This window comes from Neoarius graeffei, chromosome 12 (genome assembly GCF_027579695.1).
Source record: "Neoarius graeffei isolate fNeoGra1 chromosome 12, fNeoGra1.pri, whole genome shotgun sequence".
NCBI classification, from domain to species: Eukaryota; Metazoa; Chordata; class Actinopteri; order Siluriformes; family Ariidae; genus Neoarius; species Neoarius graeffei.
In genome coordinates this window covers 47468080-47486397 of record NC_083580.1, presented here as the reverse complement: position 1 = coordinate 47486397, position 18318 = coordinate 47468080, and the positions used below count along the sequence as shown (strand labels likewise).

Here is an 18318-nt window from a genome sequence, read left to right as displayed (position 1 = left end):
AAAACTGACCCTTATGTATTCACAATGGAATTTGATAGGAACTATTGATATTGTAAATGTTTGCAGGCATCAGGGAGCCGCTATCAATATGCGGGAGACTCCCAGAACTTCCGGGAGACTTGGGATGTCTGCATACAATACTAGTAACACAGCAATGCTCACTGCATAGATTAAAAAAGTGGCTATGAACAGACAACAGCACACATCACGTATCATATTACGGCAGGAACAAGCAGTAGTAACATCCATGACCTTGCACTTAAAGCTCGACAAAGGAAAAACTTGACAGCAAGCTAATTAGCATTTGTTAGCGGCTACAGTCGGTACTCGGCATGTTAAAAGTGGGTCAACGTTGTAACGACATAACGTTACTGTACAAGCAATGCTTATTTAACGGTAACACCCTATATGTTGAAATTCCTCTCTTATTCGTTCGTTAATTTATCACACAGTCTTACCTCAGTCAACTTCTTCCCTCCTTCTGTGAAAATTCAACGTCTCAGACGCGGACACAAGTGGGCGGGGGATGCGTTTGATTAAGGCTCCTGGTTGGCTGGTGATAGATCAGTGTCATTATAGCGCGTCGGAGCGGTTCATGCCAGGCTCGAGTCCGATCCACCACTGATGAGTTGCCCAATAAGAATCCAGAATGTCATCAAAAGACGTTTTTGTTTTTTTTTTTCCTCAACAGACGCAGGTGATGTTAAAGCCTATTGGCAGTCACGAGGCAGACTACAAAACCGCAGGGCATCAAGGCCACTGTGGCCTTACGGCAGATATTTTTTTCCAAGGGCACAAGGCCAAATTAAGAGGGCCCTCATGAAATTCCTGCCATGCAAGTGACTCTTACAAATTTTAGTTTGAAGGAGCATGAAACACATTTTCAGATCTAAAATGTGTTCATAACATCTACAAACATTAAACTACGTAGTGTTACGTACACCTTAAACCTTATTTCCATAGCCAGGTCCGGTATGGACTTGAGGTTTGAATAATACTGCATGTAGTTTTCATTGTATATGTTCTTAATGAGTTTAAGTAATATTTATTATCCATTTTGTAAATTAAATTATTTATCAAACACTAAACCACATAGTAAGAAATCGTCTGACGTTATGTGACTTACACTAAAAGGAGCAGAGAGAGAGAGAGAGAGAGAGACCGTGCACAGGGTGAAAATAAAATAGTGACTCATTTTCACAGTTGACTGAGGCTACGGTGAACCAAGAGCATGGACAAAGTGTTGCATTAGATCCATGCAGTTGAACATGACATGGATTTACCTTTTTTTTTTTTTTCTTTCAACACAGTACCTGTAATGTCATTTATCTCTGATCTAGATTAGTGAGTGGTTATGCTGGCGCTAGCTAGCTATAAAATGACCAACGCTTGTCAGTGACAGTCGTACGAAGATCCTTGGCTTTGAGAGAGTTAGCTAGTCGTAACAAGCAGGAGGATGCCAATATTTCGATTAAGCTTTTTCAATTTATTATTATTTTTTTAACTTTACTTTGGTCATCACTGTCATCCGAACATGGTGGATCATCGGTGCACATAAATACTGTCTCATTTAATGAGAACAGGCGCGGGTGCTTCTGATAGCTCGCTATAACTCCCAGAGACACCAACACTTCAGCCGGTCAGTCAGTAGCGAAATTAAACTAACATACTTCAGAAATGTCAATGGCAACACGTTTGGTTTGTTACGTACAGTATTTTGGCTCGTATACACGCAACAGAAAAGTCCAGAATCCAGCTTGTGGCTTTCTTAAATAAATATCGCACAAAGTACAACGGGTGGCATGATGGTGTAGTGGTTAGCGCTGTCGCCTCACAGCAAGAAGGTCCGGGTTTGAGCCCCGGGGCCGGCGAGGGCCTTTCTGTGCGGAGTTTGCATGTTCTCCCAGTGTCCGCGTGGGTTTCCTCCGGGTGCTCCGGTTTCCCCCACAGTCCAAAGACATGCAGGTTAGGTTAACTGATGACTCTAAATTGAGCGTAGGTGTGAATGTGAGTGTGAATGGTTGTCTGTGTCTATGTGTCAGCCCTGTGATGACCTGGCGACTTGTCCAGGGTGTACCCCGCCTTTCGCCCGTAGTCAGCTGGGATAGGCTCCAGCTCGCCTGCGACCCTGTAGAACAGGATAAAGCGGCTAGAGATGATATGAGACAAAGGACAACATTCCAACAGTATTACAAAAAAATACACTGGCCTGTGTTCAGAGTGCATGAAATATCCTCAAGCGAAGAATCCGAAAAACAATCCCTGATGCGTCGCAAAATTCCGAGTCCGAGCGGTTCATTTGTCCAAAAGCCTTGCTACGATAATCCCTTAAGCCAGGGCTTCTCAACCGTTTCTGCTCGGAGGCCCACCTATTCATACTTGTAACGAGTCGCGGCCCATTAAAAAAAGACCCTCAATTATTTTGGCTCATCTATTCGATTAGAATCTAATAATCTACTGTAAAGTGTATTAATGGAATGCGACATCACTCCCTGTTACAGACGGGAGCCCAGGAATTAAATAAATGCAGTAAAAACAAACTGGTTGTAATTGTAGGTATTGTATTTAAAACTGTACGGATGAGCCAGAAGCCGACATAAAGCCACACATGCAGGGCATTCTCACTCAAAAGGGATTCATGATCCAAAAGTGGAGTCTGGTCCATTAACACAAGAACTTATTGCCATGTTTGTGTTCAGCAAACAAGCAGGTCATTAAAACCAGGAAGTGGATACAGAAACCACTCAATGGGATTAGATCCTTACACGCTGACAAAGGAGGATTTTTCCCATAAAAGAAAAATTGACTCGCTAAATTTGACATTAGTAGAATAAATTTTGATCCTATTGTAGCCGTAACTAAATACAAAGACGATAGTTATGCACGCTATTAACTTAATGTGAAGCTAATTACCAGATAACAGATTTAATTTTTTTTTTTTGTAAAGATGTGTATATCTCGGGCGGCACGGTGGTGTAGTGGTTAGCGCTGTCGCCTCACAGCAAGAAGGTCCTGGGTTCGAGCCCCGGGGCTGGCGAGGGCCTTTCTGTGTGGAGTTTGCATGTTCTCCCCGTGTCCGCGTGGGTTTCCTCCGGGTGCTCCGGTTTCCCCCACAGTCCAAAGACATGCAGGTTAGGTTAACTGGTGACTCTAAATTGACCGTAGGTGTGAATGTGAGTGTGAATGGTTGTCTGTGTCTATGTGTCAGCCCTGTGATGACCTGGCGACTTGTCCAGGGTGTACCCTGCCTTTCGCCCGTAGTCAGCTGGGATAGGCTCCAGCTCGCCTGCGACCCTGTAGAAGGATAAAGCGGCTAGAGATAATGTGATGTGTGTGTGTGAATGTGTGTATATCTTGAGTCTTTTGTATTTGTAGTTATTTGTATCTGTACACAACCCCAGCAGCTCTACTGATCAACTTATCGTGTTTAAATAAAGTTATTCATTCGTTCATTATGAGCTGGAAAATTATCCATCCGCTGAGTTCCCCGACATCTCAAACTACCTGCTGCTGCAGACATCGTTCTTCACGGACACACAGACGAAAACCTGGAAGAGCAGGAGGAGAACGACTGTGTGTGTGTGTGTGTGTGTGTGTGTGTGTGTGTGTGTGTGTGTGTCTGGGTTAAAGATCTGGGCCTCAGGACACTACAAGATAAATCCTGTATCGTTTTTGCCCGGGTAAGGAGGAGTTTCTGGGCTTTTTGTACGCGTCTTTGAGAAGGTTGCTAGGACGCTACAGGTTTTAGTATCGGGTGTGAACAAACCACAGCCGCTCGATTCTCAATCCTCCCTGCTCTTCTCTTCCAGCAGACATCACAGAGCCAGAGAATTTACCCACAAATGTATTTATTTATTCAGCCCGCTGCGCTCACACCGTGTGCGCGTACACACGCAGGTTAAATGTAACAAAATAAAGACTTGTTCTTCTTAATTTACCCACAAATCTATTTATTCCACTTGAAAAGTATATGGCAAAGCAGCTACCGGATTTAGGACACTATGACATCCTGAACTATTTAGTATTTGACTTCAAACTTGGGGGGGATTTCACAGCCCAGTGGTTGAGAAACACTGCCTTAAGCAATTAGTTGGCAACAGGTTTTGAGTCCACGGATGTAACAAAAAAAAAAAAAAAAAGATGAGACCATCGGAATGACTTTTGAATTTTCAAACACACCAGTGCAGAACTACAAGCAAGATGACGCCCTGGCTCCTCCCCTCGGCCTCGAAACACAAAGGCGTGAACCTCCTCAGAAGTAGTCAACTCAGTCCTCCTCTTTTCTGCGTTTCGCTGTGTTTATGCAGTCGGCTGAACTTTCCAGACGGAGCTCGAAAGAGCGGCATTACGTCTTACACAGTTCTGCGTAGCCAGCAATCCACTGTAATATCCCGAACAGTCCAGATTATTCTGGTATGTTCTAGATATGCACTCATGAACAACAGGCCGATCATTGCCCTAACAAACTGATTCGCACGTACACAATCGAAACAAAAACAGACAAATGGCATCCCAATACATTAGTTTTAAAAATAATATGGTGTTCATGTATCTACAAGCATGATCTTTTCATGAATGAGTGTTCTACTGTAGCAGATGTGTCTCTAAAACCCACAGCTGTCTGCAGCCATTGTAGGAGGATTCTAGCAGTTGCTTTGGGGCAACAGAGGGTTAAATCCATCTGAAGTAAATGCATACCTCTTTGAATAGTGCCTCAAGGAGTAATGAATTTATGACTGGAGTATCTCTGGGATTTTCGTTCCATCTAAATCCGTCATGTCAAGAATTTTTTACTGACTGTGTGTGCATGCATTTGTAAAGATTATCCTCTGTTTAACCTTCTTAAAAAAGGGCAGTAAAAAAAAAATCCCAGGTAGTGTATATATCCTATTCGAATTAACATGTTGGTTGAGATTGGATAATCTCTTGCAGGAAAAGAGGTTTTCCTCTTTTTATTCACTATAAACACATTTCAGGATGTGTTCATGCTTTTCTATCTCCCACCAAAACCAAAATAAAAATGAGTTAAAAACGCAGGACATTAAAATGTAAATGATGTTTAACCCTCTGGAGTCTGAGGGTATTTTCTGGCTATAATGATTTTGGCGTGCTCTGATTTTGTTGTCCGTTCCAACAAATCCTAGCAGTATTTTCAACCTTTTTTTTTGTATTCAGCACAAGTTCAGCTACAGTAATATCCATGTAGTATGTCTGATCATGATTGTACTTAAAAAAAAAAAAAACAGCTACATGAAGATGTTGTAAAAAGCAATTTTAAAACGGAGTTGGAATGTGTGAAAAAACATGACCTTACCCATTGTGTCGAACCGTTTTGGTCACTTGAGGTGATTCTGTTCAGTCTTAGGAATGGATCAAGCACACAAACTTAAATCTGCTCCACTGAGCTGGACAATTAACTCGCCATCAAAAAATGTGTGTCCTATTGTTTTGGGATAAAGGGTTGGCAGTGGGAGGGGTATTCAGTGAGGAGGGTAAAAATTTCCCTTCCATTCAATGAGAAGAGTGAAAGCCCGTCCCACTGCCAACTCTTAATCCCATCAGGTCAAGTGATCAAAATGGTTCGACACAATGGGTAAGGTCATGTTTTTCACACATTCCAACACGGTTCTCAAACTGCTTTTTACAACAGCTTCATTTATCTGTTTTTTTACTTTATTTTGGTATTTGACTCTATTCAGTGCGTCTTGAAATTAACTCTTGTAACTATTTTACACAGTTACTCTAATTTCACTCCCACTCCAAATTTTACTCTCTAAACTCAAAATATAGCAAAATTAACTCTTTTTGAGGAAAATACTTTTAACTCTGGAAAAATTGCTCAGTCATTTTTCCTGTGTATGCACTACAACGCACGCATATCAACCGATCTGCATCAGAAATAGGAGAAATATTTACACTTACGCATACATGTCAACCTGTACGGAATGTCCGTATTTTATACGGATTTGATTCAATAAACGTAGTATACGGGCGTACAAATAGTTATACGGATTCTTTAAAAAAACTTCAATATTTATTTAGAACTATAATCAATTCCCACGATGATAAGAGCGCGCATAACGTTTACAAACTGTACTGTACACCACAGACAGCCAGTAAAGAGTCTTATGAAATCGCGTGTTATCTCGTGGTAGCGAGACTTCGTTCCACTTCTGATCATGCGCACACCACATTGCGAGAATCCCGCCAACCGGGAAGTAACATTTTGTTTGAAACACGTATTTCCACCTGAGTGACTTTCACTAGTGACTGAAAAGATTCTGAATGGGCACTCCGGCAAAGAAATTCAAAACACAATACAGCGGTAGGTTTCTCCCGGTGTAAAGTCAAACTGGTTTTTAATGGTGTTTGTTTACATTTGGAAAACACAGGGGAAAAATGTGTTTAGAAAACTGGAAAAAAAGTGTGTGTTTGAAAGTGAGATCACTGCAACTCGGCTGATTGACTGGAACGAGCATTGCTAGTTAGCTGATTATCAATTGCAGTTGGGCTCGTTGCAGCTGAGTGTGAGCTGCAAACTGAAGGCTCATAGGTGTGTTAATCAGCTGATTAGTTGTGGGGTGGTGGGAGACTGGTAAGAGTTACTTTAAAACTGGTGTACTTCTGACCTACTTGAGCTAACACTGTGCAAATGTGGCATTTGGGAAACTGGAGAGGCAGCCGGTAAGCATTTGTATTTTGTTCTGCTTTATTTAATGTTGAAATTTATTGTGCTGCATCTCTGTGGTTGGTTGGTATTTGCTTTGGCAATGCGTGGCCGTGCAACAGTGTTGGGCGTTGGGCTTTCTATTTGAATACACGCAGCGTAGTGTTTGTACTCCATTGTTGGTGTCTTAGGGTGTTTTCACACTTGGTCCCTTTCAGCCATCTAACCGAACTCAGATCGATGACTCAGCATTTTTTGCGCATATGTGAACACTCCAACCGTACCCAGACCCCTTTAAAGCGAACCGAACTGAGACCACCTCAGGAGGTGGTCTCAGTACGGTTCGCTAAAAATCAACGGTACGGTTCGCCTAATCTGCGCATTGTGAACAAAAAGCGCACCGGGTTCACTTCGCCTTTTTCACTGTAGTTTAACCTTCTTCGTTTGCCGTAGTTGGTCACGTGACTGTAGCAGGGAAACTCAACTTCCTTTTGGAACTTACCACAGCCGCTTTACAGTTCTCTGAACTTACTGACTGACGAGTCAGCCACAATAATATAACTATATTTTTTATATATATATATATATATATATATATATATATATATATATATATATATATGTGCTGTCAAAAATGTCGCGTTATTAACGCGTTAACTTGACTCAATTTTAACGGCGATAATTTTTTTATCGCGAGATTAACGCTCTGTGACATGATGTAGGTTTTTCATAAGCTTTTGAAACTGCCAGGAACTTGCAACAGAGACTTTGCTAAGAAAAACGATAGCAGCTAGCCACGCCCCGCACAGCCAGAGTCCTCTGCCCTCCTCCCTCAAAGAACCAGTGCGGGCAGGGCGCGCTAGTAGAGATGGGACTTATGGCTCTTTGATGGGATCCGCATCTTTGTGATCCGTTCTTTGAAAAGAGCCGTTTAAAAGACTGGCTCATTTGGCTCTTTTTAAATATTTATTCAGTTTTAAGAAGACAGCGTCTAAAGAAGCCAGATCCCTCTGAACTGTAAACTCAATGCTATCCCAGAAATCCTTCCTGTAATATGCAAATTTGGCCGCCTCTGATTGGACAGCGCGACGCATCAACAGGCAGAAAGTGTAAAAGTACAAAATGTGTTAAGTGAGCTGAAACAGTAAAGATCAGATTCAATGCAATATTTATCAACGAACTTAAACTTAATATAATAGTGTACTTTATATTATAATCAAGCATGTCAAGCCTACCGTCACTGTGTAACCTGTCTCTCTGATAGACTAACTCAAGCAGTAGATTACTTCACTCATGGTTCTCTTGTTAGTCTCGGGACGAAGAGCCCTGGTGCTCAGCTTAGGTTTCAGTTTGCAGTGGCTGTGTCAAGACGTGTTATGCTTTGCAATAAGAAAAACATTGGTACAAAACAAGCCCATTCACTTTTTTATGCTGGTAAGAGAATTACAATGGTTTTTCGTGTGACAAAAATGTGCGATTAAATTGCGATTAATCGCGAGTTAACTATGACAGTCGCGACATTAATCACGATTAAATATTTTAATCGCTTGACAGCACATATATAAAATAAATTTATTTTCCTTAATCCGCACTATTTTGATCAAAGAATACAGCAGGGCAAGCATGGCAGCAGACATTTTGATTCAAGAGAAAATTACCCAAAATTCCGTGCACTGGGGGTCTGAGGGCTCTAGAGGACCTGGTGTGAACAGAAAGAGGACTGAGGCCCCATCAAAGCTTAACTGGACCAGGAAGAGAACCCAGTCCTCTTTGTAATAAATTCACAGTGTGAACACAAAAAGAACTGAGTTATTTTTCTGTTGGTCCACTTTTTGGTCCACTTAAAGAGGACTGAGTCTGGCTCCTTTAAAGGGGACCAGGTGTGAAAACACCCTTATTGTTGTGTGGTTAAGTATAAACCTGGGCACAGATTCCTTCATTGCAGTATTTCTCTGCATTATATGGTATTGGTAGTTGCAGTGGATTTGTGGGCTACTTAAAGCAGCTGTGAATGGCCAAATTGAGCGTACTGCTGTGGCTTGTGTGGTTGTATTGGTTCTTCTGGTAGTTTATTTCCTTGTGATTTTAATGTGTATACTAAGTAGTTAAATCTTATTTTTCTACAGTCATATTTAAGTGTTATCTGGTTTGTAATTTAAAATATTTCTCATATGTCTATTTTGCATAAGTATTTAAGGCATATTTGCATAGTGCATTTCTACATGCGTATTTTGCACAGAAGCATTGCATTTTTGCATTTTAACTGTTAATTGTTGTGGTTTTTCTATTTTTATATTTTCAAAGGTTTTTCACCTAAAGAGAAAATTAAAGACAAAGCTAAAGGAAAAGTGTTAAGAGCTAAAGGGAGAACTAAAGACTTTAAGAGCTAAAGACCTGTTAACTGTTTCTACCATCTACCTGCCATTGCAATTTTATGGATGTGTAATTTTATGGCTGTGGAAGAGCAGAAAGAACCTGAATGCAGACACCCTGACCTGGCCTACTGCAGTGTAAGATCAACACAGCTCGACACTTGCTGTGACCTGCAGCCTAGTGAGGTATTGGTGCAGAGTGCTAAAAAAGCTGTCATGGAGTACAGTTCAGAACATTAGAGTGACACTTTGTGTTTTTGTCGAACATTGGAGCTTTGTATTCATTCTGAAGGTTTATTGTTATTAATATTGAATAAAAAGTAACTGGGATATATCATTAATTGTCATTCAAATTTTAGGTAAATTATTTTAATTTGCATCTTATACGGATTTTATAAGGGAAATAAGGATTTTGGAGGTTGGTTATACAGGTTTGATTGACCAAAGGTTGACATGTATGCTTACTCGGGTTGATCTTTGGCTGGATCGAGTCAAAGTTAAAAAAAAAAAAAAAAAGCACCACTCATCAGTGAAGATGAGCAGTGACTGAGTTCTCAAGATGGAATTGAATTGCTGTCCTGAATCATGAATTGAATCGCTGTCCTCAATCATCCGAAGCGCATAAAATCTGTGTGCCATCTCGCAACAAGTTTTACCTCCAAATAGCCTAAGCTATGACAGATTTTATCCTGTTTACGGTGGGCGTTCCCACCGCGAAAGAGAAACCAATCGAAATGGAAAGAGTGAAAGTGATTATCATGCCGTTACCATGCGAATAGTCTTTTATGAATGTGTAAGTGGGTGCTCAGCGCTCCGACTCTGTTGTGACTGAATAAGGCGACATGTTTTTAAGTTTCATCTAATTTAGGTGATTTAAAAGCTATATTATTTGGCAGTGGGCACATAGGAAAGTGTATAAAGTATAAAGATGGTCAGTATGTTAATCATGCTTGTATGATTAAAAAAACTCGCAAAGATATTTATCTTTGTACATGATCTACTCATTCTAAACCTGTCACGCTTCACCGGCAAAGCTCTCGACCCCGGAGGGTTAAAAGGACGCGTCTGAGAGGTGACACTTGTGGGGGTTTAGGTCAGTTACTAGCAATGACAGGCCATTTTTTTAAAGTAGTTGTCATAGTGTTGTGTAATGTATTAGCCTGGGCCCGCCCATCCTAAGTGTGACGCAACACGAGGGCCTGTTGCGAGCTTAGTCTGGCAAGGCAAGCTATCTCCAGCTCTTCCAAGCTCCCGACAAATCGGGAGCCAGTCAACTTTGAGCATCTCCAACGGCCCTGGGTAGAGGCGTGTTCAAGGCACTGACGTAGTAGAACTGTGACCGGAAGCCATAGATTGTTTACAGAATCTATGCCGGAAGCGCTTCATTCACTAGAAACATTACGAACATGGAGCAGCGGCAAGCCTTTGACACAGCGGTAGATGAAGTTCTCATTGAAAACAGAGCAAAGAGCAGCCCTGGAGGTATTTATCTTCTTCCTGTTACTCAAGCAGTTTCCGTCGCATCACATACGTCAGAGGAAAGAGTGATGTGATTGGTTTAAGCTTCGTCACAGCCTTTTCTGGCTTCGACCAGTAGCAAACTGAGGCATTTCAGGGAGGCGGGTCAACCACGCACTTTGGGAAACGGTTGGGCTTAAAGGAACAGTCCACCGTACTTCCATAATGAAATATGCTCTTATCTGAATTGAGACGAGCTGCTCCGTACCTCTCCGAGCTTTGCGCGACCTCCCAGTCAGTCAGACGCAGTCAGACGCGCTGTCACTCCTGTTAGCAATGTAGCTAGGCTCAGCATGGCCAATGGTATTTTTTGGGGCTGTAGTTAGATGCGACCAAACTCTTCCGCGTTTTTCCTGTTTACATAGGTTTATATGACCAGTGATATGAAACAAGTTCAGTTACACAAATTGAAACGTAGCGATTTTCTATGCTATGGAAAGTCCGCACTATAATGACAGGCGTACTAACACCTTCTGCGCGCTTTGGCAGCGCATTGATACGGAGCTCAGATATCAATGCGCTGTCGAAGCGTGCAGAAGGTGTTAGTACGCCTGTCATTATAGTGCGGACTTTCCATAGCATAGAAAATCGCTACGTTTCAATTTGTGTAACTGAACTTGTTTCATATCACTGGTCATATAAACCTATGTAAACAGGAAAAACGCGGAAGAGTTTGGTCGCATCTAACTACAGCCCCAAAAAATACCATTGGCCATGCTGAGCCTAGCTACATTGCTAACAGGAGTGACAGTGCGTCTGACTGACTGGGAGGTCGCGCAAAGCTCGGAGAGGTACGGAGCAGCTCGTCTCAATTCAGATAAGAGCATATTTCATTATGGAAGTACGGTGGACTGTTCCTTTAATATCCTTGCCAGACCAAATGCTCGCAGAGCTTTGAAGTCGCGTTAGCCAGACTAGTAATGTATCAAATTAGAGTGTCAAGATCTGAATTGAAAACTTTTGTTTAATTTTGTAAAATGTCTTGGGGGAGGGAGTTATGAACCATTTGAAAATCCAGTGTTTTTATAAAATTTCCGTTTTTGTCCGTTGCCCCGATCACAAACCAGCACTCATTTTCCACTGGTTTAATTTTCCATTCAGGAGATGAAACCTCAATCAGAAATGAATACACCACAAAGCCAAAAATGGAGAGATTTAGATTTTTGAGTATCAGGGTAAGAATTACATATAAAGACTTTGTCTTATACATCACAATTATGCACCTTGAAGGCTTAAAAGTAATACATCAGTAAAATCGGTCCATCCTTTGTGTTGAAACGTAAAAGCCAGAATTTAGCGGTATGTTCACTTTAAATTGTGGACACGGTGGTGCTCGAATGCGCTGTGCATAAGCGGGTCAGACTTTTAATTCTCTTCCAAACAGTATTACTGATATTTATACACCACCTCATTTTTTCTCCAGGAATAAATATGAGGAAACTCAATGATTTTTTTTAGGAAGGATACAAAATTTTCCTCAGTGATCCGATCTTTCGCGGGCGTGAGACAGCAAAGGGTTCGGCTGATTTTACTGGAAAAACAAGTCGACATGAGAGATTTGACCACTAGGTGGGAATCATGAGTTTTAAGCTGATTGACCCAACAACAAAACACACGGCCCGGTGACGAATATCACTTAAAAAAAAAAAAAGATGGCGGCGCCCGTGAATTTGGTGTATTGCATGAGACAACGTTATGAAACGCTTAACATAAAAGCTCATCACAACGCCACGCAAAATGAACAATATAATCCGTCAATATGTTCTTTATTCTTGAATCGACACTAGTTTTATGTAAACATTTTTAAACGTCTTTAAAGGCCAAACGAAAACACAAACGTATGGGAGGTTCATCAGTGCAGCAGCATGCTGTCAAGCCTAACGTTACTGTGTTCCTAACATGGTGATGTGACGAAGGATCAATTTGTTTGGTCACACCCCCTAAACCGAGCTCCTCCTCTTTTCTCATAAAGACATAAAACAGCATTCAGGTTGTGTTAAAATAGCATGTATGTGGTATGCATGGCCGTTTCAGTATGTTAACCATGTGTACATCGTGAAGCTCCTCCCATGTCTGGGATTTATACAGATCTCCGTTTTCTCATGTCCCAATCAAGTTGGCTTGTGTTTCTGCCGTTCAGTGTTGTATTGTTTCAAGCCTGGAAGATATCTCCAGCTCCATGCTTACTGACCTGTCACGATGCACCAATGTTCAACATGTCATTTTCTCAATCGCTGTCGCTATAACGAACCTGTAATTTCTGGACCTGTATGCGTAACCTAAACACACTACCATGCAGAAATGATAGCAAATCTGGCACTTCCTTATATCAGTGTTTGTATGAATACAGTTGAACGCAGTGGACACTCTGGGACAGACGGCTCTGCACCGGGCGGCTCTGGCCGGTCATCTGCAGACATGTCGGCTGCTGCTGAGTTACGGCGCAGATCCAGCCATCGTCTCGCTGCAGGGCTTCACCGCCGCACAGATGGGCAACGAGGCCGTGCAGCAAATCCTCAACGGTAAACGCAACCACGCTGCACTCTCACAGCACGTGATACGTGGACGTTCGAGGCTTATTACTGTAACGTTGCTAACTCTGCTTGTCTCCTGTGTAGAAAACATTCCAGTGAGGAACTCTGATGTAGACTACAGGCTTTTAGAGGCAGCTAAAGCAGGAGACCTGGACACTGTGAAGGTGACGAATGCACTCACACAATTAAGGGAGGAAATGAAACACTTAATATGAAATAAGCGTGTCTAATTTTGTAATTGCACATGGGGTCTTCCAGCAGTCAAACCCAAAACGAATTTTTCTAAGTGAATGGCTGTGCTGGTTTGACCCACGGAAAGGAAACACTCCAGGACGGAGAACTGTGGAGATTCAGCATAGCGTTCTTATACGCCAACAGTTCCCCCGTGTTGGTGGACAAGCATCTTTTCTTCAAATGCAAAAACAAGTGCAAGAATGGTTCTAGACCTTCTCCGGTCTGCCATTGGTCCAAATATCACCTGGCTGCTTGCATTACTGCAAATAATGGCAGTATAATTTCTAAATTCTTTTTTTTTTAATGTTTAACGTTTGCTGTGAGATTCAAACGCATCACCTTTCCTTCCATCTTTTAGCTGTGTTTTTTTTTTTTTTTGGTCTACACTAGGTGAACAACACTACTGTACATCCAACATCATTCTGTGCCACATTTGTTTGCTGTAAAAGCCAAGTACTCACAATATACCCTTTTAAGCCAGGAATATAAGGGTGTTTCTTCAACTAGGGGCACTTTTACCATTGTGAAGTTGATGAAAAAAAACTTTTTTCAAAATTTACCTAATTCAGTATCATACATTTAAATAACATACAGTTTTAAGATATGTAAGAGTTCAAACTTAGATTACAAGACAAATTGTTATTTTTGACATTTTATCTGACCCACAGTGAAGAAACGTCATTTCCACCACATCTCAATCTACAACTGTAAAGTAAAAGTAGAATAAATTACACCATTTAATAATTGTTTAGGATCATGTTTGTAAGTAACTTTACCCATTTGTCCATGATATAAAACAACCATGCATTTTTCAGTGAGAGAAATTAACTGTCCTATGGACCAAATGCTGTACTGAACACCTGTCACAGTGGGAAACTTAACGTTGGTTTGGGTAGGACCTTGTTAGAAAATAAATAGCATTATTTTTTATGTTAAATAACACAAGATCTCAGAAACTGTGCATATAGTTTTAATGTGTGATGAGAACTGTTTGAATATTTTCAAAAAATATGTGTGGTGATGGAAATGACATGTGGTGGTGGAAATGACCAGGTGTTGTGGAAATGACAATGAATTGACATAAAAGTATATTTATTAGACAAATAAAACTCATTTTACAGTTCACAAAATAATTAAACACACCTGTTTTTAGTTTAGTGCCAAGCCAATATCTGAATTTCATCAAACAGTTTGACTTGATGTCTCAAACATGAATGAGTACAGTTCATAGGCTGCAAATAACTCATTAAACCTATGGCTTAAGGCAGAAATATTAAAAAGTGGATTCTGAACATTTCTAATTGGTCTCTTAAATGAACACTCTGTACTTGAAACTGTAACTAACTCCTGAAATTGTATGATTTGTATCATGGAACATCATGGAACTGCCTACTAATAGAAAGATGACCTAACAGAGGGTCTTAAAAACAGGGTATCAACGCCCACAATGCTGAACCTGAAGGGGGCTTAGATGGGTGTAACAGTCTAGGCCTATAAGTGTGTGTGTGAGAGTGTATATTAATATTAATTATACTATTATTAATTATATTATATTAATATTAATTAATATATTAATATTGTATAATGGGCGGCACGGTGGTGTAGTGGTTAGCGCTGGCTGTCGCCTCACAGCAAGAAGGTCCTGGGTTCGAGCCCCGGGGCCGGCGAGGGCCTTTCTGTGTGGAGTTTGCATGTTCTCCCCGTGTCCGCGTGGGTTTCCTCCGGGTGCTCCGGTTTCCCCCACAGTCCAAAGACATGCAGGTTAGGTTAACTGGTGACTCTAAATTGAGCGTAGGTGTGAATGTGAGTGTGAATGGTTGTCTGTGTCTATGTGTCAGCCCTGTGATGACCTGGCGACTTGTCCAGGGTGTACCCCGCCTTTTGCCCGTAGTCAGCTGGGATAGGCTCCAGCTTGCCTGCGACCCTGTAGAACAGGATAAAGCGGCTAGAGATAATGAGATGAGATGAGATATTGTATAATATTTAAAAATTTCTATTCTAATATTATGTAACATGTTCTATTATATTAAGTATTGCATATATCTTCTTTCACAATCCATGTCACCTGAACGTTATCATCCTAAATGTCATTTCCACCACATACTGTCTTTTCCACCACAGAGAGCAGTGTGGTGGAAATGACCGTGGTGGAAATGACATTTCTACACTTTTTTGTGAAAAAATGGAAGATGGCTTCACTGATTAGCTTTGAATTAATACTTAGCATTTCATGTATGCAAGATACTCTTATTTAACTTAAAATTTTCATCTCTTTAAAAACACCCATGACAGTACAGCATGTTTGGAAATGACATACAATAAATGTATTTACTGATCAAGCAATATTTACCTTGATTTTTCTTCAGTAGTTTTTAATGAAAATTTAAATGCACTCCATGTTCGACATGTGCTCTGATGTCAGTGTAGATTTCCATGGTAACCACACAAACAATCTTTCTCACAAACTTTTTAAAGGGACATTACAGTGTTGTGGTGGAAATGACGCCAATACTGTGCGACAGGTATATTTTGTATAAAAAAATATATTAATGATGGACTCAAATGAAATATTATATGACATTGTATTTATGTGACTATTATTTAATACAGGTACATTAATAATTACCAGCCAAGTCATATTCTTAAACTTTATTTTCAGTCTTTTAGTTTAAAAGTCTGGGTGTGCGACAAGGAGAAAACAGTGATTTTGACACCTTCCAGGAGGTTGAAAAGTATGAAAAAATCATAATAGAAAGCTAGTAAAAATTTTTTAAGTGGGTTTCATTGGTAGTGTGACAAAGAAAGTGGAATTTGTCCAAAATTATAAATATTTTTTAAAATATGACCAAATAACATAAAAGTACCCGTAGTCTAAGAATCACCCATAAAGTCTAGATACGCGGCTGGTCGTACTCGAGTCCAGGACTCGTGCCCTAATTTTAAGGACTCTGGACTTGACTTGGACTTGTAAATTGGAGACAAGGACTCAGATTTTATCTTAATTTTTTGTAACATGCCATAATAATGTCATAACACATTTATATCTACATTAATTTTTGTACTAATTTAGGCTATATCCACACAACGGCAACGAGTTGTTTTTTTTTTTTTTTTTTTTTTTTTTTAGCGGGTAAAAAAAAATATCGCGTCCACATGGACAACGGATCAGTAAAATATCAGGTTCATATGGCAACGCAACGCTTGCCGAAAACGATGCAATACACATGCCACACCTCTACGTGCGCTGTAAGACGGTTCCATCAGAGACACCAGAACAATAGAAGAAGTAGGACGCATGCGCATAAACCCCTTCTTCTACCCGGCATGAAGCACTCACAGGAACAAACACACAACAAGAAGATGATGATGGCTGCGACTACATTTTGTACATTTTGCTTCAATAATGCGAATAAACTTAGCAGCAACTGCAGCACTGAAACTACTACTACTCTGGGGTCCGCCATTGTTGCTGTTGTTGTTACAAATGATGCGCGCGAGAGTGCTGCTTGTTCTAGTCATGTGGCTGTGACGTCATCATAAACAAATCCGTTCTACTCATCCAGACGACTTCGCAACGGCGCCGTTGCCAGATTTTTCCACTCTGGAAACCGTTCTCAAAAAATATCGTTTTGGGGCACCCAAAACGCCGGTGCCGTGTGGACGCCAGGCCGAAACGATAAAAAATTTTATCGGATTCACCTGAATCTGTTGCCGTGTGGACAGGGCCTTAGTGCAAGAGTTGTCACACCTGCGCGCCTTGGTAGATAGACTCTCGGGCGCGCTCCAGACAGCGTGCACGGTGTAAACGACTCGCACCTGCACGGGATTCAGGCGCAATCAGCGCGCCGAAATAAAAACTGTGAAAACGCACTCACTTTGCGAAGTATTGAGTTACATTGCTGACACATTACCGAGCCTTATTTCCTTGTTTGGTTTCCTGAGCCCCGATTTCCTGTTTCTTGTCTTTGATTCTGCCGAGTCTACGATAGCCTGTTTGTGCCTCGCTCGACCTATTGCCTGTTTTTACGATTTTCCTTGCCGTTCTGGATTGTTTACCCTCTTCGCTCGTATTAATAAACACACCTTCTGCACTTGCATCCGTCTCCCAACCATCTCTGACAGAATCCTTCACGCTCCCTGGCAAAGAGGACTCGCATTCATCTGTTCAGGAACAAACTAATGTTAATGGCGCTAAAACAGCCGCCGTCAAAGGGTGCGGTTGGAGTCATGTTCTCCGACTCGGCTCGAATTTTTTTTTTTTTAATGACTTGAACGCTAGGGACTCCAGACTGGACTCGGACTCGAGGTTTAGTGACTCAACTACAACGCTGCTAGATACTATTGTCAAATGTGAGGCCGAACCAGCGCGTTTCCTCACCAAAGCCCGTCACATGAATTCAGACTCCATGTTCTAAATCATCTTATGGACCTTAATGAAATTGGGCGCTTTCAGACCAAACAGTTCTAAGGACTAATTGAGAAACTGCCCACCGGAGAGCTCCTCAAAGAACTACACACCTTCAGGGGCTTTTTCTTTCTGTTTGCATTTGCACCACCAGTAGGAACACTGAAGTGACGTTAGTAGGAAATACTCATGAAGATTTTTATATTTTGTATTTCCTCCATTGCATTTAGACTCAGTAAAGCCTCGACTTCTGTTGGTCCAGTTGTCTGGGTACCGCCCCTTTTTTATTTTTTATTTTTTTTTAACTCAAAAAGCTGCTTACTTGACTATCATTTTACACGGATTTAAAAAAAAATAATAAATGGCATCATATTAGCTCGTGTTTGACCAATCAACGTACACTTGGATCATCAGTGGTTCCTCTTGTGCTGGGAGAGTACTGGTACTTACCCTGAAATAGGAGCGAAAAATTTCCCATAAAACGGGATTCTGATACCTATGACCACCCTTAGTTCCTGTGGACATGCAAAAAAAATGGGAGGAACTTCCTTCAAAAGCGCTCAGAACGATGAAAAGATCCTCCAGTCT

The 18318-nt window shown here is 41.1% G+C and overlaps 1 protein-coding gene across 2 annotated transcripts in view; it reads left to right on the top strand.

Annotated features, from left to right (window-relative positions):
• Positions 1–18318, top strand: part of tnksa (tankyrase, TRF1-interacting ankyrin-related ADP-ribose polymerase a) — a 429478-nt gene that overhangs the window by 353329 nt on the left and 57831 nt on the right. For both annotated transcript variants that reach the window (XM_060935943.1, XM_060935942.1), the window contains exons 12-13: positions 12908–13079; positions 13176–13255. In XM_060935943.1, coding sequence (XP_060791926.1) covers positions 12908–13079; positions 13176–13255 — 252 coding nt within the window. The remainder of the gene's footprint in view (positions 1–12907; positions 13080–13175; positions 13256–18318) is intronic.